This window comes from Sus scrofa, chromosome 17, assembly GCF_054392235.1.
Source record: "Sus scrofa isolate SSC_HxYL_T2T_F1_AM1 chromosome 17, Sscrofa_HxYL_maternal_Yorkshire_Landrace_v2.0, whole genome shotgun sequence".
NCBI classification, from domain to species: Eukaryota; Metazoa; Chordata; class Mammalia; order Artiodactyla; family Suidae; genus Sus; species Sus scrofa.
In genome coordinates, this window is record NC_139399.1 from 46,543,343 (window position 1) to 46,560,701 (window position 17,359).

The 17,359-nt window shown below is 47.8% G+C and overlaps 1 protein-coding gene and 1 long non-coding RNA gene across 6 annotated transcripts; one reads left to right on the forward strand and one right to left on the reverse strand.

Annotated features, from left to right (window-relative positions):
- Positions 1-6,228: 6,228 nt before the first annotated feature.
- On the reverse strand, positions 6,229-8,623 carry C17H20orf173 (chromosome 17 C20orf173 homolog). Of its 3 annotated transcripts, none has more exons than XM_085003732.1 (5): positions 8,535-8,623; positions 8,036-8,394; positions 7,628-7,806; positions 7,382-7,547; positions 6,229-6,512 (listed from the first exon to the last, which is right to left on the reverse strand). In XM_085003732.1, the coding sequence occupies exons 1-5, from the start codon at positions 8,590-8,592 to the stop codon at positions 6,276-6,278; spliced, it is 999 nt and encodes a 332-aa protein (XP_084859858.1). In that variant the 5' UTR covers positions 8,593-8,623; the 3' UTR covers positions 6,229-6,275. The 3 variants fall into 3 exon arrangements, with proteins under 3 accessions (XP_084859858.1, XP_084859859.1, XP_084859856.1); XM_085003733.1 differs by having other exon boundaries at positions 7,382-7,475; positions 8,036-8,400; XM_085003730.1 differs by having other exon boundaries at positions 8,036-8,400.
- On the forward strand, positions 7,532-17,288 carry LOC146395281 (uncharacterized). Of its 3 annotated transcripts, none has more exons than XR_014832254.1 (3): positions 7,532-7,905; positions 15,465-15,597; positions 17,174-17,288. It is a non-coding gene; the product is annotated as an uncharacterized LOC146395281 (long non-coding RNA). The 3 variants fall into 3 exon arrangements; XR_014832256.1 differs by lacking the exon at positions 7,532-7,905 and adding an exon at positions 13,540-13,616; XR_014832255.1 differs by lacking the exon at positions 7,532-7,905 and adding an exon at positions 13,628-13,788.
- The last annotated feature ends 71 nt before the right edge of the window (positions 17,289-17,359 follow it).

Genomic DNA, 17,359 nt, shown 5'->3' on the forward strand with positions numbered 1-17,359 from the left:
GATCGCTGGCCTGGGAACTCCATATGCTGCCAGACAGCCAAAAAAAAAAAAAAGGGCAGCAAGGCATGACCTTCCTCTGACTGCACCCCCAACCATAATCTGGAATTCCTCTTGCCTGAGCCTGAGGATGGCCTTAAGACCAGCTAAGAATGTAGGGGTTTGAAAGCAGCTCCACAGTCACTCAGACCTGCTTACCCAGGGCTCAGGTCTCATTATTTCCCATTGCACCACATAGAGGGAGCTTTGTTCCACAAACCAGTGTATGGGAGAGATACTCAGTAAAAAATTACAGTTTTGGAGTTTCTGCTGTGGCTTAGTGGGTTAAGAATCCGACTGCAGTGGCTCAGGTCATTCTGGAGGCACAGGTTCAATCCCTGGCCCAGTGCAATGGGCTAACAGATCTGGTATTGCTGCAGCTTTGGTGTAACTCATAGCTGTCGCTCAGATTCAGTCCTTGGCCCAGGAACTTGCATATGCTGCAGGTACGCCCATTGAAAAAAAAAAAAAAAAGTTATAGTTTATACCCCCCAGAGCTAAATCTGGGGCCCTAGAGATGTTGGCTGGTCCCTTCCTCTAGTGGGATTTCCTATGGCTCAGAATCCTTATGTGGCCCCATGCTAGGAGTTATCAGGGACAAATTAGATTTCTCTGGGTTCCTTATCATTTTTGATCCCCCAATTCTGGCTCTCTAGTTTCTTTTCTTTTCTTTTTTCAGTCTTTTTAGGGCTGCACTGCGGCATATGGATTTTTCCAGGCCTAGCAGTCTAATCGGAGCTGTAGCTGCTGGCCTACGCCCCAGCAACATCAAATCTGAGCCGCATCTGTGACCTACACCACAGCTCATGGCAATGCTGGATCCTTGACCCACTGTGTGGGGCCAGAGATTGAACCTGTGTCCTTATCGATACTGGTCAGATTTGTTAACCGCTGAGCCACGACAGGAACTCCTGGTTCTCTAGTTTAGAGGCTGACAGAGGGACCTTGGTTTTTGCCTTGCAGTTTTTTCTCAATACCATTATCTGTAGTTCGTAAGCCAAGGCCTTAAGCCCCACATACCTTCTAGGAACACGGGAGAGAGATTTCAGCAGTTGAAAGACATTTTAGAGGCAGCCAATAAGGTCTTCATTCAGTAAAAATCTGTTTTTGCTCCTCCCTTCCCATTCAACCTTCAAGAGCCCCTCACCCCTGCCTCTAGACCTCAGGCTAGGGTCTCCCCTTCCAACAGATATTCACATCAGGGTTGGCCTTTAGTTCAAAGGCAGGCTACAGTCTTGCTCTTAACTCTGCTTGTGAATGATTTTCTGCTCCAACTTTGTAAAATACACTTTCTTTGACCAATAGTAGGATCATCCGTATGGAGGGTCCCACCAGTCACGGAGCCAGTTGCTCTTTTCATCAGCTTCAAACCTGAATTGGAGAAGCATGAAGAAAAAAGAATGGGTCTTTCGGGCAGGACCCAACCTTGCCTCAGGGCATCAGGCCAGTGCTTCCTTCCGCTCTTATCCCAGGCAGCAGGCTAACCAAAGCAGTGAATCCTGCGGTGGGGAACTGTCTGACCATCTAGCCTACTCTCATGGACACACTTGAGGATGGTGTGACTGATATCTAGAACCTGGGAGAAAGGAGGTCAGAGCTGAGCGTGGATGTCTCCATCCACAAAACCCTCCGCCCTCCAGCCTCCTTTTCTGCTTTGATTAGAGCTGGTCCAGGCCCAAAGTCCCGGGAGAGAAGGCGACAAGAGTGGAGTCAGAGTCTGGGCCGATGTTCTTATTCCCAGGGAGTGCTGGCTCTGGTGGGTGCAGCATCCTCTTCTCTCAAGGAAACTCCATGTGTGTTAGAGCAACTATCACCATGTCGCAACCTAATTACCTTCTCCTCCCTTCATGGGACTAGCAGCCCCTTGAAGGCAGAAAAGCTGCTTGGCACAAAGTAGAAAAGGCGAAGCTGGTGGTATATGCTGGGGCCGAGGGCAGGGGAGAGGGTACAGTCAGACTGCAGGGTGAGGACAAGATCCAGTTTACACCAAAAGACTGAGGGCAGTCTGCTCCAGCCCTGGGGCCTGCAACTTTCCATCTTGGCTCAGGACCATTGCAGCCCACGCTAGATCCGGAGGCTTCAATACCAGGAGAACGTGGGCGTTCCCGCCAGGTCATGGGCATTCTCAGGTACCTTATATGTAGGAAGGTTCTACTGTCCATGTTCTCAGAGCCTAGAAGTGGGGCCTGGGTCATTCTGTAGAGAAAGGAAAGAAAGTCAGGAAGGCCCTGGGGCTCACCCTCACCTGCCTGCTCTCCCACAGTGCAGTGCAGCAGGTGCTCGTCAGTGGTTATCCCATATTCTGAAGACCTCACATTCTCGAGTTCCCACTGTATAGCCCAGGCCTGGCATAGATGGACTCAGGATCTGGCCATAGCCTCGGTGTCTGCTGGAATAATTCCTCCTTGGCCACCTGGAATTGGGGAAGGTTGCCTAGGGTTGGGGTTAACATGGGTGCCTAGGGAGAGGAGACAAACCTCTTAACACATCACCCCTATGTTCTACCACAGAGGGGAGCCTGGGCCCCATTGGTGTAGATTGGTGTAGAGAAAGGGGCCAGCAGAGGCGGGTGAATGCAGCCCAGAGTCCAGGACTTCTGGAGGCAGGGTAGCTCTAACTCCATCAGGAGCTTCAGGGCCCATCCGAAGGGCTAGGCAAACCAGGCAGACCGCCCTGCTGGTGGAGGCAGGCTAGGATGATGCGGCACCCTGGTGAGCAGCTCTAGGGGCAACAGAAATTCCAGGAGCACTTGTGGAGGAGGGGATACCTCACCCACAAAAGCAGCAAGTCTCCCCCAGCCTGAGACTTTGCATGCAGGCCTCATCTCAGCCCATGGGACAGGCCCTTAGGCAGCTGGTTGGTGTAGTTGTGTTCCCCGTGTCTGTCTCAAAGCCTTGGAGAGGGGCCTGGTTCACCCCAGAAGGGAGGGCTGGGTGGACATTTGGAGGAGAAGGATTTGGCCTAACCTCCTTGGTCTCCACCTTTTGTCCTGCACCCACCTGGGGACCATATCTGCTGGTCAATCTTGGAGCTTAAGCCAGAGCCACACAGGTCTGGCATCCCACACGGCTCAATGGGTTCTGGGATTCTCTAATTGGCTGTTGATTTTGACTCTGAAACTCCTTTTCTGATTCAGAGCCCTAAAGTTCATAGGAGCACAGGAGGGAGGAATTTAGGGGTTTATCCCAAACTCCCACCATCTGTAGAAGAAGGGTAGCACTTGGGATCATGAAGAGAGATGGGCCTGGCACTGGGAGCATAGGAACTGGACAGAGACCAAGGGTGTGCGCTGACCAACCACAAGAGCAAAGCATCAGAGGACTTGGCACTTCTGACCTCAGCATGGGCTCAGTGTCCATTCTGAAGCACTGGTCAAGCCAGACAGACTCTTCAGGAATGTGGAAGCAGGCAGAGCACTCATGGACCCCAGATGAACAGGTACACTTTCTCTCTCTCTCTCTCTCTCTTTTTTTTTTTTTTTTTGATTTGGCCCATGCCCACATTGTGTGGAAGTTCCAGGGCCCAGGGGTTGAACTGGCACCACGGCACTTACCTGAGCCACAGCAGTGACAACACCAGGTCCTTAACCCGCTGGGCCACCAGGGAACTCCAACAGGTACACTTTTTTGAAGAGTCCCTGGGGCCGTGGCAGGTCCTTGAGCGGATTCTGGGCTTCTTATGGAAGTCACTCTGGCTGGACTCCTGGTCAAGGAGGGAGGCCATCAGCCACAGTGTAGCACACAGGTAAGCTACCAGACTCTGCTTCAGGTATGAAACCTTCATCTCTGGCCTGACGATGTGCCCCAGCAGCAATAGACTGGCTCTAACACCAAGAACTGGGAAACTGGGAAGGAGGATGGGTGGGAGTCACCAGATGTCCCCAGCTTCCCGTGTCCTGGTAGCTTCCATTCCTCCCCAGCCCTTCACACCACACCTCCTCTGGCCATTCCAAGCCACCTGCTAACCACTAAAAGGAATGCCTCTTAAGTCCTGGGCTGGAGGCTGAAAGGATGGTACAGCTGATCATTGTGTCCTCTGATCTCCCAGAAGAGACTGGTGCCCAATGAGGTCTTTCGTGCCAGCTCAGTTGTATAAGGGGCCTTATCACAGAGAACGTACTATGACCTCCTCTGCACAGGCATCTTGGCAAGCACCTCCGCCCCTTCACTTTGGTGTTCAGCCCAGAGCCCAGCTGACAAGGGAGGTTTGGAATTTAAGCATCCATTTAAGCAGGAGGGCAAGGGGGTTGTGGTTATGAGCTGGATCTAGTGTGGATGAGCAGCCGGAGATTGCAGGCTGGGGGCGGGGCGGGGGGGGAGAGAAGGAGCCATTTGGAACCTCCTGGGTCAGAGAGAATTTACCATTTCGACAAAAGTGAATATTTACTATAGCCAACCCTTAAAACCTCTTGGGTTGCATTTTTTTTTGGGGGGGGGGGGACTTGCTACTTGTTTCAGGTAAATACCTGAAAATTTTCTCAAAAAGAAAAAAATCACACAGAACAGCAGCGTCCTGCCACCCCTGACTCCTTACCCTGAGGCCCCTCCTCAGAGGCCTCCCCTTCTAACTATTCTGGCATGTGCTTCCATATCTCTAAATAATACGCTTACACTGCTATATCATGATATTTCATGTAGACTATCTGCTATATATGATTATGTGATTATGTTTAGTAATAACCACTTGGTCGTGTTGTAACTTTAACAGTGGACCTTAACTACTATTTCTCATTCTATCCTTAAGACAAAAGTTTCTAGTTTTGGCTCCAGTTCCAGCAAAGTCATGAATTGAAAGATAACCTGAGGAGTTCCTGCTGTGGTGCAGTGGGATTGGTGGTGTCTCTGGAGCACTGGGATGCACCTTCGATGCCATAGCTTTGGTATAGGTTGCAATGGTTCTGATCTGACCTCTGGCCCAGGAATTCCATATGCCACAGGAGTGGCCAGAAAAAAAGATAACCTGAAAACTGTCCTATGACAAAAATCTAGAACTGCTGGTCAAAACATAGTGTTAATTTTTTTAATGGCATTTATTTTTGAATGTGTAATATGAGTCTGTGGTACACAGTTCAAAAAGTACAAAAAGTAAATGACAAGAATCTGTCCTTTGGTTATTCCCAGTCTCTTCCCAGAGGCAACTACGGTTCCTAATGTGTATCCTTCCTGAGTTAATTGGTAATTTTGCAAGCACATATATAGACAGTGTTTTAATAAAAATTGTTTTATTTTTTATTTTATTTTATTTTTTGTCTTTTTAGGGCCACACCCACAGCATATGGAGGTTCCCAGGCTAGGATTCCAATCGGAGCTGTAGCCTCTGGCTTACGCCACAGCCACAACAACACCAGATCTAAGCCGAGTCTGTGACCTACACCACAGCTCATGGCAACGCCAGATCCTTAACCCACTGAGCAAGGCCAGGGATGGAACCCATGTCCTCATGGATGCTAGTAGGGTCCTATTAGGAATTCCCTTTGTAGCTCAATGGTTAAAGAACTCGACTAGCATCCATGAGGATGAGGGTTCGATCCCTGACCTCACTCAGTGGGTTAAGGGTCTGGCGATGCTGTGAGCTGTGGTGTAGGTCACATACTCGGCTTGGATCTGGTGGTGTGGCTGTGGCGTAAGCCAGCGGCTATAGCTCGGATTAACCCTAGCCTGGGAACCTCCATATGCTGTGGGCACAGCCCTAAAAAAGCAAAAAAAAAAAAAATTTAATACAGAGCAGTAGTTAAATATATATATATATATCTAGGAAGTCCTCAGATGCCAGAAACGAAAAGCAAAATCTAAAACAGCATAAAGAGTATCTGAGCTGCCTAATGGGCTGCCCAAGAATTTAGGAGTTTAATGCTCATGTGGATAGAGGACCTTGATCTCAGAGGAAGCAGAGAATTGGAATGGAGGCCCCAACAAAACACTGGGAACCTCAAAGAGCTGAACCTTCAGCAGAAAGCTGGGCTAGAAAAAAATTTACCTGCCAGCATTGGGTGAAATAAGGAAGCTTATCTCGATTTTTATCCAATGGGAAAAGAGCTCCCCCACAAGACTCAATCTGGGCCTGCACTTTGCATGGGGTTGGCTCTAAATTTGCACCACCTGCATGATCCAGGAGACCAGGCAGAGAAATTAATGCAAATATTGCCCCTGAGCTATGGAAGTCAAGTCGGGCCTTTCCTCCCTGACACTGTCCTTGCAGGTAAGAGAATCAGGCCAGGATTTTATTTAGTACCAGACTGGTCACAATACAACTTCTTCTTGCCCTTTACCCCTAAATGGCCCCATCGTCCTGCTGCTGCAACCCCAACACTCTCCTGTATTCACGGCCAAAGGACTAGAGTCACACGAGCTGACTTCCGTTTCTGCTTCTGTGCTGTGCATGGACAGAACCTTCTTGGAGCAGTTGGTCTGATTAACATCCTCCCAGTAATGGGACCACTTTCCTTGCTTTTCTGATTCAAATCCAAATTGGACATCCTGGTGGGTGAGAGAGGGAAGTATGCCTCAGCAGGCTGAATCCTGTCTTCATCCCACCTCCCTCATTCGAGGTCGAGGGTGACAGGCTGTCTCCTGGAGCTGGCACAAAAACAGAGCTGACCTCCAAGGAAGACAGACTCTGAATACACAGAATGACCCCAGAGCCCAGAAACGAGCATTAACCAGCTGAGGAAGAGAGAGGATTCCCCAGGGAGACAAGAAGAGGGCATTCCAGACAGAGGGAGCCATGTGTGAAAAGGCACGAGGCAGATTGTATGTTTGGGGAACATGGAGAAGCCCGATGTGCGAGCCTGGGAGAGATGGGAGGGGCAGGGTCCCATCATGCAGGGTCTTGGAAGCTAGACAACTTTTTAGACGCTATGTTAAAGGCATAGAGGGGAAAAGTTTAAAGTGAGGAAAGAACAAGAATCTTCCATTGGGTCACAGGTGTGCAAGGCACAGAACAGAGCCACAAGCCCTGGGGATGGATACTGACCCTGTTATCCAGCCTGTTGCCCTAGTTGTACCTGAGGAAGGTGGGGCTGATCACCAGGACCTGGGGAAGAAGTGGGAGGAAGCCAACCTGGGACCCTTCCCACAGCGGCCTGAAGCCACATCTTTCTGCCTCCCATCTGCTTAGCTGATCTTTTCTTTCATTCTACTAGGGAACTGGACCATCTTCCAAAATCTAAGGGAGAATTAGGAGGTGGGGAAGTTTCAGCAGCTCCTGAGGACTGGGAAGGTCCTGCAGGTTCCCCCAGTAAGCCAGGAGAGGGTCTCCCTGGAGCACCTCTGTCATCCCCTGCAGTGACCTCTCCATACTGCCCCCCACCCTGGTACTAAGAGTGTCAGGGTTCCCAGACCATCACCTCCTCACTCAGAACATCTGAAGTCCAAGCCAGATCAAAAAGCTTCGGCAGCAGCAGCAGCAGCTGTCTCCAGGAACCCTGATCCCTGGCATTCCTGTGGGAGATGAAGCATCCTGTGGTTTGGTTCCCCAGTGTCTCGAAGCCCTGGACAGGGACCTGGTTCATCCTGGGAAGGAGAGCAGAAACTGACAGAACTCTGGGGGCTGGCCTGACCCTCCTGTCCCCTGCCCTATCCTCGGCACCCACCTGGAGACCACACTGTACTGGTTGACGTTGCTATGGAGGCTGGTGGCCCTCAGGATCTTTGAGTTCCCTGTCAATGCACAAGATCCGCAGAAGAGATGGAGATGGCTCACTGAGGGCCTGGGAATTGCCTCCAACAGCTTCTTCCACACTTTGCCCAGTTCACTTGCTGAGTGCATGCCCTGAAAACAGTGGGAAGGAGGAGATTGGAGGCTGGGACCCAGGTATCGGCTCCCAGTGGAAGGAAAGCAGACCAGGATGAATGAGACTTCCATCTGGAGGTAAGGGGTTGAGGCTGTGAAGCCGGGAGGCACACTAAGCCAGGGCCAAGGGCAGGGGTTTGAGCTGGAATGTGGAAGTGGGCTGGGCCTGGGAAGGATGGGGCGGAATGACCCTGTGTTGATCACTGACCAGCCACCAGAGCACAGCATTGGGGCTTGTGGACTCTGCTGCTCCCATCAAGTATCCCTTCATCTTCTGGTTGCCTGCATCAAACTGGTCCCTTCTGACTGTGTCGTGGCAGAGAGAGTAATTGAGGGTCCTAGATGGGTAGCCACTTATCCTGCATTTGAACCAAGGGCAGCAGCAACGCCATGGCACCATGTTTATCCATTTTTCCTGGGGTGCCCACTCATGCTTCGGATCCAAGCAGGGGACCATCAGCCACAAGATGAACACCCAGAAGACCCACAGGACAAAAATCTGCCACGAGCGCTTCATGTCTGGCCCAGGCGATGGCTCCAGGGTCTGGTAACTGACGGCTCCTCTACCTGGTTCTTGGAGGGATAAGGAACTGAGGCCACAGACAGCCCCCCAACCCTCCATCCTCTTGGCCTCCATGGCTCCCCAGCCCTTCACTGCACACTTCCTTCCAACCCCTCATCTCCCACCTCCCTTTCCATTTGCTCACCTCTAAAGAGGACTCCACTGGGCCTGGGGTAGAATGTGTGAGGGCACAGAGATAACATATGTGTGTCCCTGTCCTCCTGGCAGGAGGAAACTCTCAGTGGGGTCCTCCGTGCCACTGCTTATATCACAGGTCTCATCACAAAATACACATTGTGACTGACCTCCCTCTTTTAGGCTGCCTGGACCAAGCCACCACTCTATCCTGTCTGTCACAAGCAAGCTGCAGAAGGACAGGCACTGACCTTTTCTGTCTTCTTTACCTCTGAGTCCCTAAGACAGACTCATTTCATAAATATTTATGGGATACATGAACAGAGTTGAGAAGGAACCTTAAATACTATTTATGTGTGATGCCCCCTCTCCAATTGAGTAACTTCGGTTCAGATGTCTCTTATTCTCTAGACCCCATACCTCACCTGTCACACCTCAACTTAAATGTCTCAGACCTGTCACCCTGAACAAGCCTGAGCCTGAATGCATGATGTTCCCTTCAAACCAGTCCCTTCCCAGTACTGCTCTGTGTCAACAGATGTTCCTCCACACAGCCCGTTGCTGAAGCCAGAAACCCCTGTGCTATACTTGATTCATTCTTCCATCTCCTATGATTTCCAAATCCATTTTTAATCCATCTGTTTCTATCTCCAAATCATTCTTCATCTCCAGTGTCACTGCTTAATTAAATTGTAGCCTGTGGAAGATGTTAAAAAACAAAATGAAAAACTTTGACTTGTTTTTAAGGTTTCAGAAAAAGGGGTGCGTGTGTGTGTGTGTGTCCAGAATCATTTTATTTAAAAAAAATCAACGTGATTTCTTCCACTGGATGAGAACAGTAGGACAGTTATCATAACTAGTGAAAATCTGCATTGGGTATTTTACAGCTTTAAAATTCACCAAAAAATCTGAGTAAAGCCCATCAGCTAATTAATTGTATTGTGCCAATGTCAATTTCCTGGTTTGGATAATGTACTGTTAATACCATACGGTTAGATGCTACCATAAAGAAAAACTGGGTGATGGGTACATGGGACCTCTCTTTACTATTTTTTTGCAATTTATTATGTGCCTATACCTATTTTTTTTTTTTTTTTTTGTCTTTTTGCTATTTCTTGGGCCACTCCCACGGCATCTGGAGGTTCCCAGGCTAGGGGTCAAATCGGAGCTGTAGCCGCAGGCCTATGCCAGAGCCACAGCAACGCAGGATCTGAGCCGCGTCTGCGACCTACACCACAGCTCACGGCAACGCCGGATCGTTAACCCACTGAGCAAGGGCAGGGACCGAACCCGCAACCTCATGGTTCTTAGTCGGATTTGTTAACCACTGCGCCACGACGGGAACTCCCCTATACCTATTTTAAAATCAAAATGTTTAAAATCATCTAGAAAAAGATGCATAGTAAACTTTGTGTTTTATTTATATCAACCAATATATTTCTGATCTTAAAACACTCAAAAACTTACCACTTAAACAATTTTAAAGTGTACAATAATTCAGGAATTCCCATTGTAGCAAAGAGGAAACGAATCTGCCTAGTATCATGAGGATGCGGGTTTGATCCCTGGCCTTGCTCAGTGGGTGAAGGATCCGGGGTTGCCATGAGCTGTGGTATAGGTTGCAGATGCAGCTCGGATCTGGCGTTGCTGTGGCTCTGGTGTAGGCCGGCAGCTGTAGCTCCGATTCGACCCCTAGCCTGGGAACTTTCATATGCCATGGGTGTGGCCCTAGAAAAGACAAAAAAATAAAAAATATAAATGTATGACTCAATAACTCAGTAAATTTATACAGTTGTGCAGGCATCACCACAATCCAGTTTTAGAGCTGATGATGGTGCTATGAGTCTTTTTTTTTTTTCTTTTTATGGCCACACCCGCAGCATATGGATGTTCCCAGGCTAGGGGTCAAATTGGAGCTTCAGCTGCAACTTACACCACAGCTTGCAGCAACTGAGGATCCTAAACCACTGAGCAAGGCCAGGAATCTAACCTGTATCCTTAGAGACAACATCAGGTCCTTAATCCACTGAGCCACAATGGAAACTCAGTCTAGGAGTCTCAATTCTGCTGAATTGTGTTCTCATGTGTTTCTAACATTAGATCATGTGCTCACCTTTAGCAGAATTTATCCCTGTGAGTGCTGTGTGGCTTAAATTGAGTGTGTTCTCTCAGAGCAGTCTCACATTTGCTTCTACCAGGCACCCTCAATTTTACGATGACTTCAATAGTTGGGAGCTTCCAGACTAAGCAGAGAGCATAAATCCAAACCCCAAATATGAGGACAAGCCTGTGATTATGATGTTCCCACAAGGTTTAATTTTATGTGTTTTTGTCTTCCTATCCAGGACATAAGACCATGTCAAGCATTGTCCTTCTCTTCCTAACCAGGGGGACAATTTTTTTCTAGCCTATCCTGTTCCTATATGTCTAGCTCTGGCAAGACTCCATCTTTTTATTGAGACTTCATCTCCTCTCCCTAAGTAGGCATCAATATTCAATATTCAAAGAAAACCCCAGTCCCAACTATTTTGACAGTGATTATAAGGCAAGTACAATATGGTCATGGGAGAATTCAGATTACATTGACTAAAAAATACATTTTCTACTCATTTATTTGACTCTAATAAAAAAATTCACTCCCAAAACTTTCACTAAAACTAATGTAGCATCTTACCAAATTACAGCTCTAACACATATTACCCTCCAATGTACAAGATCATTTACGTGAAAGTGCTTTGTAAACTGTAAATATATGTGTTAATATGTTATTATGTGCTTAAAAAAAAAAAAGAGTTCCCACTGGTACGATGGGATTGGCAGTATTTCTGGAGAGCTGGGGCACAGGTTCCATCCCCAGCCTGGCACAATGGGTTAAGGATCCAGCATTGCCACAATTGTAGCTCGGATCTGATCCCTGACCTGGCAATTCCATATGCTGCAGGGCAGCCAAAAAAGAAAAAAATAATAAAAAAGGGAGGGAAGGAAGGAAGGAGGAAAGAAAGAAAAAGAAAGGAGGAAAAAGAAAACCTAGGTCTATAGATTACTGACACACCATAGTCACCATTCCCTGTCACATCCCCAGAGCCACAGAGTCAGCTTATAAATTTACTGCTCTTTTTTCAACCCCTTCACTTTTAGCCCTGGAATTTCTCTTCCTTTGATACCACTCAGGTAAACAAAGAAATCCTGTTATTCAGCATTTCAAGCTATTTTACCGCAGGAAGTTTTCCAGAATTGAGTCTGTATGTTACTGGGACCAGAACCATTACAATTAATTCTCTCATTGGTCATTGTTTTGTGACCTTTGTAATGACTTAAATGGTGTTCTACAAATATTCAGAGAAGGTTCTTCCTTGAATGGATTGCACCATAGTGCAAATAAAGTATTTGCCTGAGACTCTTCTTAACCCAGTGCTTCTCAAACTTGAGCATGCATCAGGATCACATGGAAGACTTAACACAATGCTGGCCCTCATCCTCAGAGTTTCTGATTCGGTTTTTGGCATTTCTCCCAATTTCCCAGATGATGCCAATGCTGCTACTCCAGGGACCACCCTTTGAGAATCACTGCCATAGCTTAATGTATCCAGCCAGCAAAGTATTTAGCGGAGAACTGATTCCTTTATTAAAACATAAGCTCATATTTTAATCATATTTCTGGTTTCTGAAAAGGGGCTTATAACTTTTTCTTTCCACAGTGTGAGATATCTTCCTAACTGGTATCTCTGCTTCTGTTCTATCCCTTCTTCACACATCAACTGGCATGACTAATTCCCTGCTTGAATCCTTAAAATGACATCCCACTGTATCAGAACAAAATCCAGAATCCTCACTCATCTCACACATTTTCCAATTCTGGCTTTTTCCTGTTCCTAGAATTTTCCAAGTTCCATCTTGCCTCAGGACCTTTGCACTTACAGTTTCTCTTCCTGGAGCACATTACTCTCTCCTGCTTCTACCCTCACTTCACCTCCCTGGTTTCCTCCCTTTCTTTCAGGCTTATTTTATTTTTGTTTTTAGGGCCACACCTGCAGTATGTGGAAGTTCCCAAGCTAGGGGTCGAATCAGAGCCTATGACACCACAGCCACAGCAACGCAGGATCCCAGCCACACCTGCGACCTACACCACAGCTCATAGCAATGCCAGATCCCTAACTCACTGAGCGAGGCCAGGGGTTGAACCCGCATTCTCCTGGGTACTAGTCAGATTCATTTCTGCTGCACCACAACGGGAACTTCCAGGCTCATTTTATTTTATTTTATTTTTATTTTTAAATTTTTTTTTTTTTTTTTTTTTTTTTTTTTTTTGTCTTTTTACCATTTCTCAGGCCGCTCTCGCGGCCTATGGAGGTTCCCAGGCTAGGGGTCGAATCGGAGCTGTAGCCACCAGCCCACACCAGAGCCACAGCAACAAAGGATCTGAGCCGCGTCTGCAACCTACACCACAGCTCACGGCAATGCCGGATCCTTAACCCACTGAGCAAGGGCAGGGACCGAACCTGCAACCTCATGGTTCCTAGACGGATTCGTTAACCTCTGCGCCACGACGGGAACTCCCCAGGCTCATTTTAAATGTCATTCATTTGGGGCTCCTTCCCTGGCCCCCAGATTACTGAGATCCCAAAGAAGCTCTCCTACTTAGGCCCTGAGATAACCCCCACCCCCCACCCCGACACAGCTGTTATTATTCTTCCTTCTCAGGTGAAAGCAGTGGGGTTTCTACACTGCGACTATTGTTTTCAATCCAGATTCATTGAGATTTCTCCCAAGAAAAGCAGAACATGTAACAGCTACAAATTCATTTATTTAATGAGTTAGGAAATGTTCATTTATCAGGGTCTCGAACACAGTGAAGGAAGGCTGTGACTGGGCAGGATGAACCATGAAAGGGCCTGAAACCTTCCCCCTCTCTGATCAGGCTTGTAGGCTGCAGCTCCAGATGACCAGTGACCCTCTCTGCCTGCAACTCTATGGGCAGAGTGAGGCACTCCTGGGCGGGCCTCAGCTGCTTCCAAGGCTGGAGGATTCCCACCTCGAGGGGGAGGGCTGGAGCATCAGGGGGAAGCCTGACATTGTGAGAAGTTCCCAACTGGTCAGTGCCTTGGTCTCCTGTGACTTCTGTGTCATGGCCACCTGAAAGAATTCCAAAAAGGAAAGGAGTACCTAATTCTGGAATTCCTAAAACAGAAAATCCTCCACCCTTGTCCCTGTTACAGTTCCCTGTTTTTTCCTTCACTGTATAAGGCATATCCTGCTTTATTTAGGTAGTTTATTATTAATTAATTTTCTTTTTTCAAAAGAATTTTATTGTGTTAAAATACATCTAAAACTTGCCATTTTAGCCATTTTTAAGTGTACAGTTCAGTGGTAGTTGTTTCTCTCTCCCTCTCTCCCACTGAAAACTCCTGGGGGTAAGTATAACCGTATGTGTCCTAATCACCACGGCATTTCTTTTCTTGTTTTATCCTTGCACCCGTGGCATGTGAAAGTTCCTAAGCCAGGTATCAAATCCGAACTGCAGCTGCAACCTGGAAAATAGGAAGAGCTTGATAAATGTATTGAAGAAGTGAAGGAGTGAGTCACTCAGCATGGAGCCCCACTGAGGGAGGGCTTGGAACTCAAACATGAATGTGAAACCAAGCAGGATCCTCTGGCGTTCCTGATACTAATCCTTTCTGTGTCTTCCCTGGCCCATTTCTCTGTAGAAAAAAAGCTTCATTCAGGAATTCCTATCGTGGCTCAGTGGTTAACGAGTCCAATTAGGAACCATAAGGTTTTGGGTTTGATCCCCGGCCTTGCTCGATGGGTTAAGGATCCGGCATCACCATGAGCTGTGGTGTAGGTTGCAGACGTGGCTCAGATCCTGCATTGCTGTGGCTCTGGCATGTGCTGGTGGCTACAGCTCGGATTCGACCCCTACCCTGGGAACCTGCATATGCTGTGGGTACGGCCATAGAAAAGATTAAAAAAAAAAACCCAAAAGAAAAAAAAAAAACCTTCATTCAGCCTCTGTGAGACCTTACCTGAGTTCCAAAGGACAGGTTAAAAGTTGCTAGTTAGGGAAGGGAGGGAATGCAGAAACCAGGGAGGAGCAGTCAAGAAGTGGGGGTGCAGCCATGGGGAAGGGTCCTGGTTCCTCCACCAGGAGCATGCATAACAACATCTTTGAGTTCTTCTGCAGGTGGAGGAAGGTAACTTCAGACTGAGCACAATATTGCTGGAGCACAGCCTTGTTACCTCAGGACCAACCAATCAGAGGAAAGTCACACACCCTGCACCCTTACCACAAATTTTGCCTGCCTTTTCTGGGTCTAGCAGTGACCATCCTTTTAGGCCTTCTGTTTGGACCTTGTTGTTTCAACTGCTTACAAGGTTTATCTCTGGAGTTCCCTTTGTAGTTCAGCAATTGACAAACCTGACTAGGATCCATGAGGATGCAGGTTCGATCCCGGGCCTTCCTCAGTGGGTTAAGGATCCAGCGTTACCATAGGCTGTGATGAAGGTCGCAGATGTGGCTGGAATCCCGAGTCGCTGTGGCTATGGTTGTAGGCCAGCAGCTGCAGCTCCGATTGGATCCCTAGCCTGGGAACTTCCATATGCTGTGGGTGTGGCCCTAAAAACAAACAAACGAACCCCGCATGGTTTATCTCTGACAGGGCCAGCAGTTTCAGACTAAATTGTTAATACAAGAGTGGAAGGCAATTTCAGGCACGGAATCTTGATTTAGATCAGGTGAAGAGAGACTTCTATTCTACGAGATAGGACCATGTCCACACCCAGCGGGCAGTAGCTACAGAAGAAAGAGACTTCTAACCCAGTTTCCAAGAAGTATCTTGAGTAGGAAGTCTCTCAAGAGAGAGTTGTTAGGGAACCATTGACCAAAACTACCCACCTTGGCCAAGCACAATAATAATGGTTTGCATGCGCTATCTCACAACAGGAGTTCTTGATAAGGAACAAACTAACCGGGAGAATCTGGGAGGGGCCAAAAGGAGGAAGGAGGTGCTGGTCCACAATATGTCCTACCAACTTCCCAGAAACCTTCATGCTGAAATCCATCTTCGCTGAGAGATGTGAGTACTGCCAGGAAGGACCCTAATACAGACCAAATACAGGTACAAGTAAGATGATAAACCAGAAACAACCTGGAAAGCTAACCCCATTATCATAAACCCTGAGACTGCTAGACACGTGGGAGTTCTCCTGTGTTCCCTTACCCTGCTGCCCTCTGCCCAGGTGCCCCTTTTCAATACTTTTGTTTTGTTAGTAGGTATGTCTCCTCAGACAATTGATTTCTGAGTGTTTTGACAAGAGCCCATTCTCAGGCCCTTGAAAGGGTCCCCCTTCTGGTAACAAATGGGCACAGAATGGACATGAGGCAGAAAGGAGAGGACAATTTCTGTTATGGTTGTCCCTAGGCATCTATCTGAGAATAAACTTCTCTTGCACTTGGTGATGGTAGCTAATGCATGGAAAAGACCCAGGCTCGGGAGACAGAAAAACCAGACTTTGGACCCCAGCTTTGCCCCATTAACTACCTCCATAACCTTGGGCAAAATCCATTTCTTTGCTTCCTCATCTATAAAGTAAGGTTTGAAATAGCACCTACTTCCCAGGGTTGTTCTGATGTAGAATGGATGACAGCAGTTGGCATATTGTCAGTTTTCAGTTAATATGAATTAGTCCTTTCCTTCTCCCCTTCCTGGCAAACTCCAGGGACAGAAGGGGGACTCAAGCTTCTCTTGAGTCAGACTACTACAAGGCACCCAGCTTGTGTCCCATCTCCTATCCCTGGAAGCGTTCCCTAACCCAGTTTATCAGTCACTTTTTCCCAGGAACTCTGCCCACTGTCTGCTGTACCATCTCTTATCAAAGCTCTGGTCTGGAGTTCCCGTGGTGTCTCTGTGGGTTAAGAACCTGATGTGTCAGGTTCAATTCCTGGCCTCGCTCAGTGGGTTAAGTCTCCTGCATTGCTACAAGCTGAGGCAGAGGTCACAGATGTGGCTCAGATCCAGTGTTGCTGAGGCTGTAGCAGAGGCCAGCAGCTGAAGCTCAGGTTCCACCCCTAGCCCAAGAACTTCCATATGCCACAGGTGCAAGCTAAAAAAAAAGCTCCTGAAATGATGCCACTGAAATGATTTCACCATGCACCTCTACTAGCCATGCACTGAGAGGCTGTTTGGGTAAAATCAACCCAAAGGCCCTGGTCTCAGAGCACTTTGAGGTCCAGAAGTTTGGAACCAGGCCTTGCCAATTAATGCTGTGATTTAGGACAAGTTACTTAGCTTCTCCATGCCACAGTTTCTCCTCCAGAATATGGATATAAAAGTCACACCTAGGAGTTCCTCCTGTTGGACAGTGGGTTAAGAATCCAAGTGCAGCGGCTCAGGTAACTGTGGAGGCAGGAGTTGGATACCCAGCCCTGCCCTGTGGCTTAAAGAATCTGGCATTGAGAATCTGGCATTGCCGCAGCTTTGGCAAAGATTCAATCCCTGGCCTTGGGTGTAACCATTTAAAAAAAAAAAAAAGTCACATCTACTTTACAGGGGTGATTCTAAAATTCTAACTGCAATTCACCTGGGAACAATTCCTAGCGCTTCTGATTCAGCAGGTTTGTGTTAGGGCACGATAATTTGCGTCTCTGATTAGTTTCAGGTGATAATGAGGCTGCCGGTGGGGGACACTTTGAGAACCATTGTTCTAGGAGGTTCCAAGTTGTTCCAAGGGTCTGGTGTGAAACTCGGGGCGCAATTCCCGGCATAAGGTAAGTGAATGATGCTATTATTGTGCCTACGTAGCAGATTCCCCCTCGGGTTATCCTGCTCCAAATAAGGA